General features: G+C 33.3%; 1 protein-coding gene across 1 annotated transcript; it reads right to left on the bottom strand.

The window, feature by feature from the left end:
* Positions 1-326: 326 nt before the first annotated feature.
* On the bottom strand, positions 327-12,153 carry LOC120091592 (squamosa promoter-binding-like protein 17). The gene is made up of 3 exons (XM_039049690.2): positions 11,510-12,153; positions 1,330-1,469; positions 327-1,224 (listed from the first exon to the last, which is right to left on the bottom strand). Exons 1-3 carry the CDS (start codon positions 11,887-11,889, stop codon positions 602-604), a joined length of 1,143 nt encoding a protein of 380 aa, XP_038905618.1. The 5' UTR covers positions 11,890-12,153; the 3' UTR covers positions 327-601.
* Between the last annotated feature and the right edge of the window lie 6,265 nt (positions 12,154-18,418).

Below are 18,418 nucleotides of genomic sequence, written 5' to 3'. Positions count from 1 at the left end.
AGTCCAAGCAACTCAAACTTGAGACACCAGTAGCACAACTAATCTATCAAGTTGGGAAGATGTTTTGGAAATAATTGAAAAGTATTTCAGAATATTTTTTGTAGACTTAAACATGAAAGACAAACAAAAGCTTAATTAGCATTACAACCAAAAATAGACATGATTGATAACTAGTCTTACTCCATAGTACATTTTGAGGCATATTCAATGTGTCAGCTCTACATGTTGCAAGTAGAGAAGAGCCCTACACTTATAAAAAGGAAACTAAACTAAACTAGCATGCACATTAAAAGACAATGAAAGTATCTTAAAAAGGGATTAACATGGACAGAACTAAAATGGTCTTTTTGTAGCTAGCAGCTAGCAGTTGATAAATAGAGACTAAACAAAATAGCTCCAGCAGTTCCAGAATAAACATTCAACGGTAAAGTAAAGGTTTCAAGCCTTGCTGATGTATGTCTTAACACATAAATAGACAGATTTGTTAAACCCAACAAGATGGAAATGCCATAGACAATGACTTCGACTTCAACGTATCGAGCCAATTATTCAAAGCCTAAAAGAGGAGTGAGTTCATTGGGGACTTAAGAGGTACAACACTTCAAAGTGACCAATGTAGATGCTGGGTCGAGTCGAAAGCACCTGAATGCCCGAGTTCCATGTATGGCCTCCTACCTTGATGAGGAAACTGGACATCACCAGAGAAAGAACCGGTGAGAGTCTGTGAAATTTGATTGAGACCCAGATCAGATGTCAGGTCCAGGGAGCTACTAGCAGGAGCTTCATTCCCCTTGAAACCCCACGACATGGTCGGAAAATGATTGGCAGCACCATGAGCTGTTGTTTGAGCCACAAGTGCACCTTCAGCATTCAACAAGGCATTTACCTCGACAGCCGTTGTTCGGTTTCTGGAGCCCCATGTTTGGTTTGACAGAAGAGAGAGAGCACAGGATGAGTCAGTAACTCCATTGATGCATTCTCCAGAAGGATTCCCAGGACCAGAACAACTGGTTCCACCTGCAGAAACTGGCAGGAGAAGTTCAGATGGATTGTTCTGAGAGTTGCTCTGCCAGGGATGTGGGATGTATTTCCCCATGGAAGTCATGCTTTGATTTCCAGGTACCCGTTCAGATGTTTTCGTACCCGATGACCATACATCTTTTCCTGTTAGCTTTGGATATGCACTGAAATCCATTAGAAAGCTTCCAACTCGATTGTTGTTTTCTATCATTACAAGCAGCAAACAAATGGTTAGTCTGTGCACAAAGCTTGAGTTAATAAAAAAATTTGGTAGGTGAAGCTGAAAGGATGGTGATGGCAATGTCTAACCAAAGATAGATGAAGAGAAGCGGCCATAACGAGTGGATAATAGTGACCCAGGTGGAGGCTTTCTACGTCGCTCGTTATGACCAGCCAGACGTCTGCGACAACTACGTTTTCCTTGATCAAATTCAGGAAGCTGATGAAATCTAGCAAAAACCAAGTCAGCAATCAGTTTCGGTAAATTACTTGAGAAGAAAAACATAACACATCAGATATACTAAAATTTCAGATTCTAAGTAATATCAGAGACGAGGGGAAATTTTGATAAAGATAATAAAGACCATAGAGAAAAATTATCCAGACCATTAGGTGATTAGCCTCCAAGGAGCTGTTCTTGATACATATTTAAAAAATATGGAATAAAAATGTTAAAAAATAAATAAATAAGAAAATAGCTACCAAAAGCTGGCTTTTGTGGTTCACCAGTTCTTCGGATAACCCTCTAACCCCACAAGAAAAAGAAACCGCACACTGTAGTCAGGTTGAATTCACCCAAGCTTTGAATTTCATAATTTTTATTTATGTATTGGAACTCTTTAACTATAATTGTGGCTTTGCTTCATCAATTTGATTCAATATTGAGATTAAAATGATTGAGTGATCTGGTATTTCTTGAGCTTATTTGGTAGACTCACATCCTCTCCTCTCCCATATATAGTTATATTGTATCGCTTCCTTCTTCCATCTACCACTACTCACGTATTTCACGTCCTTACTTGAACAAGATCTGTTTTATTGCTTGTACAACCATATCCTTCATTTATAACGAGTCAGAAACCAAAATCTGGTGGATGAACAACTACTCATCCTACATCACTTCTTTCAGTAAGAAACTATTTTCATTGAAAAAGTGAATTCAAAGAGGGGAGGAATGCCAAACCCTGAGCCACAACAGATTCCAAAAAGCTCCTCCAAATGACGTAAAGATCCAAGATCTCATCCTACCAAAGTCACTTGTCCACTTCTAAAGATAGATCTTTTATTACTCCATTTGGTTCTCATTATTAAGGAAGAATGCTCCAATTAGTTGTGCCAATTGATCCCTTAATAGTACTGAATACTCCTTGTAATCTAGCATTATTCGTACATTATTAGCATATGAAAACAAAAATATAGGGCCTTAATCTTGTGCTTCTGATAGTCCATTTAAATACAAGGTTGGTCTTGTGCTTTTGATCTCATTGTAGCTAACCTCTTCTCTCTCCTCAATGATTTGTCTAAATACATCCTCAATCATTCGTTCAAATAAAAGGCTGGAGTTCTTTGGCTTAGCTTCATTCTTTTCTGTGGTGTACTAGGATAGAAAGAAATTATCTTTTATGGACAGTGTTCTTTTTGTTACAGCGTTGGCTTAGTAAATCCTCTTGTAATTACTTATCGCAGATACTTTGACTAATTGGAGGTCTTTCTTTTAACCTCTCTTAAATGTGGGGCTGCTTTTACGTCCCCTTTCTTTTGTATATTTCATTGATTAATTGAAATATCGTGCTTTCTATAATAATAATAATTTTTTTTAAAAAAGGATTACATTTCATTGTGATGGATCTTATTTGAATATAAGTGTTTTTTCTTCTTTAATAAGAAATAAGATTGCATAAAACGAAGAAAGGTACAAAGCCTACGCCAGAGTGTGATCGAATTAAAAAAGTGTCAACGATTAGAAGTCCAAAAAGAGGTAATAAAGAATAAACTATACCCAACCCAATTCATGGGTCATCCATCCCTTTGAATAACCTCCAATTTCTTTCGAATCAAACTACTCGGAAAGAAGCTCTAATACCATTAGCCCATAAAATCTTACCTTTATCCTTAAACTAGGGTCTGGAAAGAAAGAGATGGTCTTGTTGAATTATTGATATAATTAAATTTACCATAACTCATTAGCTCAAGTTTTCGGGTTAATTGGTGATCTAACATTGATTTCTACATGTTGGGCATCCTATATATTTTCAAGCCCACAAGTGAGAGAAGTGTCGAAGTATTGATGTAATCAAATTTATCAAAACTCATCGACTTACAATTTTGGATTGATTGGTGATTTGACAGGACTAAGTATGATTCAAGAATGTCAAGAACCAGCCAAATAGGTTAGTAGCCTCGGTGGTTTGGAGGGGCTCAATTACTAGTCACTAGTGGTCCAAGGTTCAAGTATGAAGCTAGCCATTTTTTTGTCATGTAACGCTAGAGTTGGGATCACATTTGAAGAAAAGGGATCCTGGGGATATGAAAGTATGACTAAGAAAGATTTGAAAGAATTGAAAGTTACCACCCATAACAACAAGAAGCACCTTTCTTTTCAGTGGCTCAATCATAGGAAGCAAGTGAGTGAGGACAAAGTATATTGAAATGACCCATGTTGATCTGTGGGGGTAATCTTCACTCTTAGAAGCAATTCAAGATAAGCAAGGATGATGTTGTTAGAACAGAAGGGATGCAAGGGGATATCAGGGCTATCACATGCCGAATCCAAATTCCAAATCATGATCTAAATCCTGGGCCAGGGGTGTTACATTTCATCTGTCACCAACTTTGTAAAATCTGAGAGTCCTAATAGGATTTTTCATAAGGATGCAATTAAAAGAAAATTAGGGATATTATAAGGGTATATTGGTACTAAGGAATGTTGTTTTGGGGTTTGGTTATAAAGCTAGGTATAGAAAAAGATATTTTCTCTTATTTACTTGAGTGATTGAGAAAGATTCAATATATACAAGAGGATTATCAATTAGTGTGCATTAAGCTAATCTATACTTATAAGGAAAAAATAAAATTATAAGATATAAGGAAATAATCTAAATTAATTCTCTAATTTACAGTTGTATAATTAGCTTGACTACACTCCCCCTCAAGCTGAATGGTATATGCAAGTCATTCCAAGCTTGGAAATTAGTCCACCAAGGTTTGTTCGATGCAAAGCCTTAGTTAATACGTCGGCGACTTGTTGGGACGACACATATCTCAAGTTGATAGTATTTGTCTCAATCTTTTCATTGATAAAGTGACGATCTATCTCGACATGCTTCATTCTATCATGATGTATTGGAGTTTTTGCAATGGCTATGGCAGATTGATTATCGCACAGTACTTCTATAGTACCTTCAGTCTGAATTCGAAGTTCAGTGAGAAGGCATTTTAGCCAAATTACTTCACAAATTTCATATGCTAATGATCGAAATTTAGCTTCAGCACTACTCGAGCCACAACTTGTTGTTTCTTGTTGCGCCAGGTTACTAAGTTTCCCCATACGTAGGAGCAATATCTCGACATTGACTTACGATCAATAGGGGATCCAATCCAATCTACATCAGTGTAAATTTCTAGTGATCTAGTCATGGTTTTTCTGAACGTAAGGCCTTTTCCAGGATCGCATTTGAGATATTTCAATATTCTATACACAATTTCTATATGTTTCTTAGAAGGTTTGTTTAGAAATTGACTTACCACGCTAACTGCAAAGCTAATATCTGGTCAGATGTAAGTCAAGTATATCAATTTTCCCACCAGTCGTTGATACCTATCGCTATCAACTAATTCATCTTCGGGATTAACTCCAAGTTTTGAATTTACATCCATAGGTGTATCAGTTGGTTTGCAACCACTCATTCCAGTCTCTTTTAAAAGGTCTAAAGTGTATTTTCGTTGAGTGACAGAAATTCCTTCGCTTGATCTTACTACCTCCATCCCTAGAAAGTACCTTAAATATCTTAAGTCTTTGATCTCAAATATCTTTGACAGGAGTTGCTTCAATCGAGTTATCTCATTAGAAACATTTCCTGAAAGAATTATATCATCAACATATACTATTAATATGGTGATCTTACTTGGGGAGAAATGTTTGATGAATAGAGTATGATCAGATTGACACCGAGTATAGCTATCTTGTTTAACACAGTGGTAAACTTTTCAAACCAAGCTCGAGGTGACTGTTTCAATCCATAAAGAGACTTCTTGAGTTTACATACTTTTGCTCTAGTATATTTGTCCTCAAATCTCGGGGGTATATTCATGTACACTTTCTCTACTAGATCACCATTTAAAAATGCATTCTTTACATCAAGTTGAAATAATAGCCAATCTCAATTAGCAGCAATAGAAAGAAGTACCCGGATGGTATTTAACTTGGTGACTGGAGCAAAGGTTTCCTGATAGTCAATCCCATAAGCTTGGGTGAATCCTTTGGCCACAAGGCGAGCTTTGAATCTCCTTATATTGCCATCCGGTTTATGTTTGGTTGAAAAAATCCATTTACATCCAACTGTGCGTTTACCTAGGGGCAAATCTGTAAGAACCCATGTTTCATTTTCCTCAAGGGCTTGCAATTCCTCTAGAGTAGTTGTTTTCCATTCAGGTTTCTGTAATGCTTCTTGTATAGTTTTTAGAATTTGTACCTGATCTAGTGACGTCACACATGCTCTAAAAAGTAGTGACAAATTAGTATAAGATAAGTGGTACTGTATAGAATGTTGAGTACATGAGTGAACACTTTTTCTTAGAGCAATAGGTATGTCCATGTCATCTTCTGAAGTCTCGTGTACCATTTCAGAGACACTAGGATTTTGATTTAGATCTTGGCTTTACTGAACTTATGTAGATTGTACTTCATTTCTCTCAGGTTCCCTTGCTCTTCGTGAGTATACTTGTAGTTCAGGCTTAGAGGTAGATATAGGAATTTGCTCAGAAGAAGGCACGTGAGCATTTTCAGAAGGAATTTACTCAAAAGAAGGCACGTGATCATTTTCAAAAGATGAGATTAGAGGAAAGTCAAGCATACAGTCCCAATTTTGTGATTCAGATCAGAATGCTCCCCCTGAATCGCAGAATTGGGAAAATATGACTATTTTGCAAAAAAATGTGATATCCATGGTGTGAAAGAATTGGTGAGTTGGAGGATGATAACATTTGTAACCTTTCTTGTTTGGAGAGTACCTGAGGAAGATGCATTTTATAGATCTTGCATCCAAAAAATTTCAGTGGTAGAGGAGATACGAGGTGGGAGATAAGGTATAGTTTAAGTAGACTGTGTAACGGTGTGTCGAATTTTAGAATGCGAAAGGGCAATCAATTTATGAGATAGGTAGCCGTTAAGACAGCTTCATCCCGAAAAGTTTTTGGAACTTGAGAAGTGAGCAATATGGATCGAACTACATCAAGAAGGTGGCAATTCTTGCGTTCAACAACACAATTTTGTTGGGGTGTGTCAACACAAGAACTTTGGTGAATTATACCATGAGATTGAAGACAGGGACCAAGAGTAGAGTTGAAAAAACCATGAGCATTGTCAATTTTAAGGACTTTGTTATCGATTTGAAACTGGGTTTGAATCATTTTATGAAAGACTGTGAATAGTTGGCTAGTCTCAGATTTATCTTTCATGAGAAATTTCCAACTTAAACGTGTGTGATCATCAACAAAAAGAAGAAACCGACGTGCCCCATTGATATTTTTTACTTTTGAAGGTCCCCAAATGTCCCCATGGATGAGAGAGAACGGTCGAGATGAGCAGTAAGTATGAAGTGAAAAATGAGCACGTGTATGTTTGGAGAGTTGGCAAATTTCATATTGGAAAAACTGACTTTTTTTTATTGAGAAATAAACTTGGAAACAGATGCTTGAGGTAGACAAAGTTGGGATGACCAAAACGATAGTACATCATAACAAGACTCTCTTTATTTAAAGACTCAGAAACATACGCAAACTGATTATTAGATTGAACTGCAAGTTTACTACATTCTGTTGTTGGTGGGGAACTCATTCCTTTGAGAAGATACAATCTGGCACATAATTCAGCATTGCCAATCATCTTCCCCGATCCCAGGTCTTGAAAAATACAAGAGTTGGCAATGAATTTAGTTTCACAATTCAAGCCCTTATTCAACTTACTCACATATAACAAATCATACTCCAATTGTGGTACAAATAATACTGCCAATCCTAGTTACTTTGGCAGGTGTACCATCAGCAATTCGAAGGGAAAGTTTTCCCGTATGGAGAGAAAAAGATGAAAATAAAGATCCATCACCTGTCATATGATCTGATGCTCCAGAATCCACTATCCATTCAGATGGAAGGGTTTGAGTATGGAGAGCACGGGGCTTTTGATTACCTTGTAGTTGCCCAGTCTCAGAACCACTTACTGAAGGTTGATCTGTTTTATTCAGCAATTGATGAAGCATGTCCAACAGATCTTTCGTCAGTGGTTATTGGTTTGAAGTTTCAGAGACAACAGCATTGGCCCTAGTTTCGCAGTCTAATCTTGCGGCATTTGGATTCCAATTTGTAGGTTTTCCATGTAATTTCCAGCAAGTGTCTTTGGTATATCCCAATTTATGACAATGGTCGCACCATAGTCGTCCTTTGCCTTGTTGACTATCACCTCGAGCAACAAGAGCAAGTGGATTAGGATCTTGCTGGAAAATAAGAGCAGATCCACTTGGAGTAAGAGGATGCTCAGTTGGGCCCATCATTACTTGCTTTCGACTCTCTTCTCTCGAACTTCAGAAAAAAATTCTCAAAGACTAGGTAATGGCTTAGTACCGAGGATTCAATCACGAGCTTCATCCAGAGATTTATTAAGACCCATAGGGAACTTGAAAATCCTTTTTATCCCCATAATTTTTCGAAAGAGAATACCATCAGTAGAACATTTTCATTCATGATTTTCGAATAAATCCAATTGCTGCCAATAGCGAGATGAAGTGGTGTAATAAGTTGTAACTGATAAGTCACCTTGTTTGAGATCTTGAAGAGTGATCTCAATCTGGAAAAGTTCAACAGTGTTCTCTTGATTTGAGAAAGTGTATCGAGCAGCATCCCAAATTTCTTTGGCGGTTGAACATAGGAGAAAATTCTCTCTGATTTCAGTAGTCATGGAGTTGATTAACCAACTCATAACTTGATTGTTTTCAGCCCTCCATATGCGAAACATTGGATCTTCGGATTTAGGTGAAGTTGCCTTACCCATGGTATAGCCTTCTCGTCCACGACCATATATAAACATCATCACAGATTGGGACCATTGAAGATAATTAGGGCCTTTGAGTTTGTGACATGTTATTTGAGTATTGTTGTTCTCGGTGAAGCTGGTAACTTGAAGTTCTTCCCTTGTCATTAGTTTAAAATCTTTATTAGTTTAAAATCGGCGGTGGCACCGGAGTTGAGGTACAGATCTGAAGCGTAGGAATCGGCCCAGATCTGGAGGATGAAGGTCGCGCGAAGGCTGCTACGGTGTGGGCTTCAACCTTGTAGGGATGGTCATTTCGTGCGAGGATGAACAGGGATGGTGAGGATGAAGGGCAACAGTGATAGGTGATGCACGACTGTGATGCAAACGGTCCGATTGTGATCTGTGATGCAAACAGCGTGAATCGGATTGAACAGCACGAGCGGACCAGTTTCGGATTGATCTAAATGACAAAGGGCTGACGAAAAAATTGGTCGACGGCGAAATTGATTTGGAAGACGGTTGGTTAGGTTAGAACCTTGGCTCTAATACCATGAAGCTAGGTATAGAAAAAAATATTTTCTCTTATTTACTTGAGTGATTGAGAAAGACTCAATATATACAAGAGGATTATCAATTAGTGTGCTGAAATTAAGCTAATCTACACTCATAAAGAAAAAATAAAATTACAAGCTAAAAGGAAATAATCTAAATTAATTCTCTAATTTACAATTGCATAATTAGATTGATTTCCTACATTTAGCTTGATTTCCTACGGGTTATATAGAGAGAGAGTAGAAAATGAGAAATTTAGGCAATTGGTGAGTGAATGAGGAGTTAGGCCTTAGTGATATATTAAGAGAGGAGTGTTCATATACCTCAAATTACTTGGTTTATCTTATAGCTCATTACGTTATATTCTCTCTCTCCATAAATTATGAGATGCCTAAATTCTTCCAATTTCCATCAAATTATCGATCCCCAAAACACAATATCTAAACAAGTTATTATGAAGCCCTTAAACTACTTCAAAAAATTTGAAATATTGAACAAGTTCAATCGCTCCCCCCCCCCCCCCACCCCCCAAGAAAACTTATCAAGAAAGTTTTCAACAAAACCAGAATCCAGAAAGTTAGCCTACTAAGGCAATCAGGTACTTGAACAAAAAGGGGAGAGGGTTTACTGTAGTGAGGCATGACTCTCGAAGTTTGATTTTGCCCCAGGTTTTTTGTTACGTGATAGAAAAGTTGACACCAGGAATTCATTTCGTTAAAATTAAACCAAAATATATAGCTAAGAGACTCTACAGATGCATTATGGACTTTTAGCTTTACTATGGAAGCATTGAGAAGTTGATAAGAGATTTGTTAGGAAAGAGATGGATTCCAATAGAGGATCTCACCTAGTTAACTGGAATTAAACTAATTGTGCGGTCTAAGTTTGGGAAACATAGCTAACAGAAAGAAAGGCTTATTGCTCAAATGACCCAGGAAGAAAATTCTTTGAAGCATCAAGTTCAAGGAGAGGTCAATATACATGGAAAGGAGCACAAAGGTTAAGCTTCAACGACTACAACTCCAAGCACTTAAAGAAAAGCACTGATGAGTTCACAACTCTTAAATTCTTTTCATCACCCTAATACTTTTCTTCTTCATTTTCTAACACATCGGTATTCGTCTCTAAGCATTTGTCTCCTGTTCCTTCTTATCATTCTGTTTCTTAGCAACCTAATATATTTGGAACTTTACAACTGGAAACAACCATGAACACAAAAGACTTTTACGAAGTAATACTATTTAATCATATATACTATATGTGTATATGAGTCCCTAAGTCTATCTGGCTCAATGCTTTGTGCCCAGGCACCAACGAACGTTTTTCAATTTTTACCACAGGCATCGGTATCACTTAAAAACATCATACAAATTACTACACCTAACCTATCAACACAGCCCTAGAGATAATTTTTTCCTTCAACCGGTCTTAAGAAAATAATTTCAGAACAATTATGTTTACCTAAGGAATATCAGATTCAAAATCCCACATCCACTACGTTTTTCTTCGTGAAACAGACCCCTTGTCTCTATCACAAATGAAGTTTAATAGAGACAGACTAGAGGTCCAGAGGGACACCACTGCCATCGGCAGAAGAATATTATCAAAACCCTTTTGACTTTGATGTATCTCGCTGAAGTCCAACTCCAAAGGGTATTTGTTCCTTTCCTCTGTTTTTATATTGACCAAGAGGAAGGAAGTTTGGTAACCTCCTTGGCCTTTAGGGGATTGAGTAGAATATCAAGTTCACTTGCTTCTATTGTATTAATATTCCTATCATACAACTGTTTGTAAAACAATAAGAATAAATTAAAATATTCGTTTCCAACGTCCTAAAGGAGGCTGCAACAAAAACATGTATGGTTTTCTGGATAATGAGAATTTCAAAAAGTTAAAGGGGGAAAAGCAAAACAGGCAGTTGCACAAAAAAGAATAAACAGAATGATGAGGGGTAGGCCATTGTATTGAGTCTACTGACTGGCATCCCCGCTCCAGATTTGATATCAAGCTAAAGGTGGATTTGACAATATCCCATTAGAACATAGCTAAAGACATCAAAAACAGATATATTAGTCTTGGATGCTATTTGGCTCCATAACCTTTTCTGTAGGGTCTGCTTGGTTCAAAAACAAGAATTTGGATGTTGTAAAAAAAATTAAAATATTTGAAAGAAAGAAAGAAAATCATTGTGGTTGGCCCCACCCAAACCCCTAGAATTCTAATTACAAGAAGATAAACCTTGTCAATATAGAAGAGAAACGAAACCAACTATAAACACATAAAGCACTCTGCATTCAACCCCATGCTACAGCTCCAAATTAATATGCATCTACAGATTCGACCAAAATGGTACAAGGAACAAGATGAATCTAAGCTTATAGCAAAAACGAAACTCAAAATAGGACAGAAACAAATAGAAATGACAAAAAAAAAAAAAAACAGTGAAACGAATCCTTCAGTCATATTTACTAGAGAGAAATCTAATCACCACTCATAAGACTCGAAAGGAAGTACAAAATATTTTATAAATTAAACCCACCAACTAACAGATCACAGGAAAACCAAAGGGATGGTTCCAGCATATACTAAAAGGATACCCAACAACCATAAGCAAAAAAAATCACAGACCACCAATAAGAACAGATGAAAAAGAAGATTTTGTAAAACCAAGAGTGAGAGAAACCAGCTGACCTGCTACACTGTTGGCAAAACCTTTGCTCGAGACCAGCAACAATGACCTTAGGGGATTTGGAGTGCATAGTACAAACTTTGTGTCTGGAATAGTAAGCCTTAGCATCACTTAGATCTACTCTACAGCCTTCAACCTGGCACCTAGGGGGCTGAGCTGCCTGAACAACTCCTCCCCTAGGTTTCTTGGTTGGTGTTGATGCAATTATAGCTGAAGATGAGAAAGATCCCCCACCTGATTTGGGAAGTTCTCCAATACCCACATCTTCAAAGTAAATTTTCTGTCCAAATTTGAGACCATTGAGTGATTCAGCTGATGAATTTGGTGGTGAGGAATTTGAAGACCCACCAGACTCAGTCAAAGTGCTGCAATCCATTTCCATCAGAAAGAAAAAAGAACAGAAACCCCTCTAAATCTCTTCCATTAAGGTTCTAAGAAAGAGGGGTCGTCATTATGAGTCTCTCTTGTAAGAAAAAGAAAGGGAAAGCAAAAGATAGGGACAGAAAGACAAACACAGAGGTAGAGAGAAAGGGAAAGAGAGAACAGAGAAGAAAAAGGGGAGAGAGTGAAATGGGGTTAAAAGGTTGAATGGGAAAAGAAAGGTGAGAGAAGAAAGAAATGGTGGAAATGGCAGTGATGTGGGGACAGCAAAAAGTAGAGAGACCAGAAAATGGGCCATTGCCAGCCAAGGAGGGTTTTTTTTTTCTTTCCTCCTTTTTTTTACCCCTTTTTTTCTTCTTGGGTATTGTATGGTATTGCCACACTTGCAACTTTTCTCAGCCTCTGCCAAAAATAATGGAAGAAGGAGAAAGAAAAGGCTAAAATCTGAGAAAGAGATTTTGAACTCATCATGGGTTTGTGTTGCTCTGTCACCTGATGGCCTGAATTTCTTTGCCAAACCAAAGCCTTTCTCTTTCTAGTTTGTGTTGTATTTTGTAACCAAACATCATTGTGGAAAAAACTTCTCTTTCAATCTCTCTTCCTTGTCTCTTGATTTTTCCTTCTACTTTCTAATTTCAACTTACCTTTTCTTTAAATATTCTTTGAGTTTGTTGGGGGTGTCTCTAACTCAAATTCATCTTTTTTAATTGTTTTTAAATTGTTGGGTAAAAGAACTTGAATTGAAGTTTAAGTTTTGTCTTAAGGTTTTAGTATGGAACATTTAGTTCTCTTCTTGCACAATGCACAAATTTTTAGTTAGTTTTAAAAATTTTCGGCCTGTACTTAAACTATCGTTTGAAGTCAAAATTCAATTAGTTAACTTGATTGAAAACGTAACTGATAAAGACATTGAGACCGTTTGAAACAAGGAGTTAGTTATTATAGTTTTAGGTTATTGTAGTTGGATTATAATAGTTTGTGTTTGGAGTATAGATTGTTTTAGTTTTGATTATAATAGTTTGTGTTTGGAGTGTAGATTATAATAGTTTTAATTATAATAATATATGTTTAAGGTGTAAGTTATTTTAGTTTGAGAAGTAAATAGTAAACACAATAGTAAATAATAAAAAATATATATAAATGTAAAATAGTAAAAACTGTAACGAATAATAAATGCTATAGCAAATAGAAATTTTGAGATAGTATTGACTGTAGCTAATTGAAAAATACAAAATAATATTTACTGTAGCAAGAGATGGTTCTTATCATCTTAGAATAGTTTTTGTCCCAAACACACTAATTATATCTTATATTAGTATGTTAGATGTTCAAACTTTCATACCTATATATATCGTTGAACCAAACTAAAAATGACATGCTAATTGCATTATTTAAAAGATGCATGATGGGAGTTGTTTTGAAAGTTAAGGAAGCTGGAAAAAAAAAGTTGAAATTGAATTTTAGTTTGATAACTATTTTTTATTATTATTATTATTATTTTGAAATTATACTTACTAACAAATCTTATAACAATCAACAATAGTTTTCAAGATTTTTTTTTTTTTTTAGAATTTGGTTAAAAAAAATATATTTTTTCTTATGGAATTTGAACATCATTGGAACAGAAATGGTTAGAAAAGAAACTCAACTTTGAACCTAATAACTTTATTTAAAATTTTTAAATGGTAATAATTAAATTGTCCTAAATTTAGTGATTTATTAAATTATTTAAAATAAATGGACTAAATAGCAACTATTTTGAAAGTTTAAAGCCTACTAAAATTTCGATTGAACGCACAACTTTTATAGAAACTATTTTGAAGGTTTAGTTATATATATATATGCAACTTAATTTATACAAAATCACTCTTCAAAGGTTTATAACTTTAGAAAGAATTATTGAATTCGTTCCAAACACAAAGACGGTTAATTTGAGCCGAACTTAAGAAGTTGGTTATACACGTTTTGGTAGTTGAATATGTTCATATGGGTGATATACACTCATTGTTTTATTAGGGAGAAGACAACTTTTTAAAATATTAACATTTTAAATGTGGGATTGGATGAGGATTTTGCTTCTTTAACAAGTTGGAGAAAATTTTAGATAAAATAGTTTCTAATAAATAATTATTTGAAGATTTTTAAAAAATGTTCTTCTAATTTTTTTAAAAGTTAAACTCTACTTTCATTCCTATGACAATTATTTTGTATCATACAAAATTAGTATTAAATGATAATTGTCAAAGTAAGTTTAGTTTAGTGGTAGTAATATGCACTTCGATCTAGAAAAAATTATAATTTATTTTTATTTTTCAATTTACTTATCTTGAATTATGAACTGGTTTCAATTAATACTGAGCAAACTTTTTGTTTTATATTTTGAAATTAAAACAACGTTCAGAGATATTTTTTCCTATTTTTTGACCTAATAGAATAACACTGTTGTCAAATATATGGTTAAATTAATAACTTAATCTTTAATCTTTTACAATTATACATGAAATTTAAATTATATGTAACAAAACAATTAATTATTTATAAAATTGTTTTAAATGTGAAACCGCTCAAAATATCTTCAAATATATAAAAATGTCACAGTCTATTAATGACACTACTAATACACGTTTATCAGTATATATTAGTGTCTATTTTAGTGATATTTTGTTATATTTATAAACATTTTGGAAATAATCTTAATTTAAAAAAATCAAATTTATCAAGATTTTTTTTAAACAATAGCATCTATTTAATATTTTTAAAAAATCGAGATTGAATAGAAATAAAATTTAAAGTTGGAAGACTATACTTGAAATTTAGCTCAAAAATAATTGAGAAAGTTGGTTTTATGTTTTAATTTTAAATTATATTTTAGGAACAACATATGATCACAAATGGAAATCATAGATTATACAATATATATATATTATATGCCTTTTCAATTCAAAAGTATAATATAAAATGTTTGAAGGATATTTTTCTCAAAGAAAAATGTATGAAGCATATTTTAAAATAAACAATTTATCATATTATCTCATCAATATGTTGAAGTCACGCCGACTCCGTACTCCACAATGTTACTAAAATATTTTTTAGTTACCTTTACCTACACATTTTCAATAATAATTAATTTTAATTCCATTTACTTACTAGACTTTGAAGTTTATTTTATTTTTCTTCTGAAAAAAGTTTGTTTTATTTTAGTTTCTATGTTTTCTAATTTTTCTATTTAAATTTTTTAACTTTAAAAAAATAAACAAGATAATAACAACAAATTCTATTCAATATATAAAAAACTACAATATAAATATGTTTCCTACATTTTTAGAAGCAAGTTCAATAGGGACATTTTTTTTATGGGAAGTCAAATTGTAAGCTAACAATCAATACAAATTTTAAAATGATTAAAAAGCAATACATATTACACTAAAGTCACATTTACATTAGTTGAAAGATAATTCATCAAAGGTAATGTAAAAAGTGGATCTTAGTTAATTATTTTTATTATTGTTTCCGTGCTTTTCGTAATCGTAATAAGGTATGAGGTTCACTTTGAAATTTGTAATCAAATCGTGTAGTCTAATTGAAAAATGAAAAATGTTCAATCTGATTATAGTTGCAAGTTACATGGGACCCACTACTTTTACCATTACTGTTATCGTTATCGGTACACATGTTATTACTGTACCAGTATGAAAATTATGAATTTGTCACATTTATTGTCACTGTTACTATTACCGTTGTTGTTACTGTTATCTTATTGTTACCGTTATGGTCAAGTAGTAATGGTGACGATAACAATAACAGTAAAATGTGACAAATTCATAATTCTATGTAAATGCGATAAAAAATAATCCAATTATGTTTGAACTTCATGTCAATTATCATTCATCTATCAATGAAATCTCATTCTAATTATACTACTTTTTATTACAGATTAGTAAACGTGGTCTAAAATAAGAAGTCCCAAAATGGTATCTTAACACACAGAAAAGTACTATTTTTGCTTTTAAAACTTGGAAAGAAAAAGAATAACAGTTTTGATCATTGTCTTCAATTTTACATCAATTATTCAAATAAGTTGATAATATGGTTTTAAACCTAAGTGTTATTGTTTCTTAAAAATATATAAAAATATTAGTGTACTTACATATATACTGGAATCATATAAGTTAGGAATGACTAAACTGATTTTCTTATAAAGTCTAAAGATTAGATGTACATACATTTTTTTTTTTTAAAAAAAATAGTCAACATGAATATAATTCAACTGACATAAATTTATACTATCAAGTTCGAGGTCAAAAATTCGATCCCTTACCCACAAATCGTTTAAAAAGTTAAAAATATATTATGAAGTGAATTTTTTAGGATATCAAAATAATTAATTTGTATAATATTTGAAAATCTATACTAGACATTTTAAAACAATCAAGATAAGGTTTAAACCAATAATTTAAATATATTAAAGAAAAGTACATAACGAGAGAATTAAGTTGAAAATGTTGTAAATTTGAGAAGCGCAATGGAAATACGAATGCCAATAAAATATAATATAAATATATGAAATAAATAAATATTAAAATAAATTAAACATAATTACATAAATATATAAAATAAAATAAATAACAAAAGTAAATAAAAATAACAAATTATGGATTTCTCCACTTTCTCCAAACTTTTTAGGATTTGCCTAATGTGTGTTATTCAAAACCCACCAAATGTCACTATTTACAAGCAATTTGGCAAGTAGGAGGTAGATTACATAAACAATAATAATGAGTATTTACAAGACACATGGACAATACTTTGGAAAAATGGAGACATGACACATGATCAATTGACACTAAGTATGAGCATTTAATGGGCATCTATTTTCTATATATGTATAATACTCTCCCTTAGATGCCCATTATATATATATATATATATATGAAATATGTCTCGTTAAAATATTACTAGAAAAAAATCCATAGGAAAAAATCCTAGTGAAGGAAAAATAGTATATATTTCATATACTCTTAAAAAGAATACAGTATATTTACTCCCCCTATGAAAACATCACTTGAGATCTCTGAGTCGCCGCATTCCAATGTTGTGCACCAATTTTTGAAAGGTTGTTGTAGGTAATGACTTTGTAAATAAGTTCGTCAGATTATCCTTTGAACAAATTTATTGTATAGTGATATCACCATTTTCTTCAAAATCACGAGTATAGAAAAGTTTGGGTGAAATATGTTTTGTTCTATCTCTTTTAATAGATTCTCTTTTGATTTGAGATATGCATGTTGTGTTTTTTTTTTTTTTTTTTGTAATATTGTTGGAAAATTTTTACCAGAAGACAGACCACATGTTCCACGAATGTGTTGAGTCACTGATCTTAGCCATACGCATTCTTGACTAACCTTGTGAATTGCAAGAATTTTCGCATGATTTGAGGAAGTGACTATCATGGTCTGTTTCACCAATTGCCATGATACAGTAGTTCATCCACATGTGAATAGATAACTTGTTTGAGATCTAATTTTGTGTAGATTAGATAAATATCCATAATCTGCATAACCAACCAGATCAAAATTTCATTTATTTGAATAAAAAAAAACTCATATCAATCATTCCTCGGAGATAATGGAATATATGCTTAATTTCGTTCAAATGTCACTTAGTTGGCGAAGAACTATATATTGCTAATAAATTTATTGAAAATGTAATATCTAGTCTTGTATTATTAGCAAGATACATAAGTGCACCAATTGCACTAAGATATTGTACTTTAGGACCAACAAGTACTTCATTATCATATCGAGGTCGAAATATATCTTTCCTCATATCTAATGAACGAACTTCCATTGGAATGTTCAATGAACGTGCTTTGTCCATATAAATATTTTCAAAACTTTTCCTATATAAGTTAACTGATGAACAAATATCTCATCTATTAAATGTTTAATTTGCAAGCGAAGGCAAAATTTTGTTTTTTCGAGATCTTTCATCTCATATTATTTCTTAAGATATTCTATTACATTTGAAAGTTCTTCAAGAGTTCCAATTATATTTAAGTTGTCAACATATACAGTTATAATAGCAAATCTTGACTATGATTTCTTTATAAAAACACATTGACATATTGGATTGTTTTGATATCCTTCTTTCAATAAATATCCACTCGAAAATTTGATTTATATGTTTTAGGTACCCTAAATCCAATTTGAATTGTAACTTTATTGAATACAATTCCCGGGAATTTGATTTATATGTTTTAGGTACCTTAAATCATTTTGGGATTCTCATATAAATATCATTATCAAGAAACCTATATAAATATGTCGTGATACATCCATAAGATGCATGTTCAGACTTTCATACACAGTTAGGCCAATTAAATATCTTAATATAATTTCATCCACCAACGGAGAATACATCTCATCATAATCAATACTAGTATTCGTGAAAAACCTTGTGTAACTAATCTTTCCTGTTCAACTCCCATGCTTTCTATTGGTCACTAAGCTGAACCCCAAGAATGATTATCA

Source organism: Benincasa hispida, chromosome 11, assembly GCF_027475165.1.
Source record: "Benincasa hispida cultivar pf3 chromosome 11, pf3_genome.v1.1, whole genome shotgun sequence".
Lineage (NCBI taxonomy): Eukaryota > Viridiplantae > Streptophyta > Magnoliopsida > Cucurbitales > Cucurbitaceae > Benincasa > Benincasa hispida.
This window is presented reverse-complemented; position numbering and strand designations above follow the sequence as displayed.

Coding starts and splice junctions, on each gene's coding strand:
- LOC120091592 (XM_039049690.2), bottom strand. CDS start 11,889: ATGGAAATGGATTGCAGCACTTTGACTGAGTCTGGTGGGTCTTCAAAT. Junction 1,470..11,509: donor TTTTGCCAACAGTGTAGCAG/GTCAGCTGGTTT, acceptor GGTTTTTGCTAG/ATTTCATCAGCTTCCTGAAT. Junction 1,225..1,329: donor CTTCTCTTCATCTATCTTTG/GTTAGACATTGC, acceptor TTGTAATGATAG/AAAACAACAATCGAGTTGGA.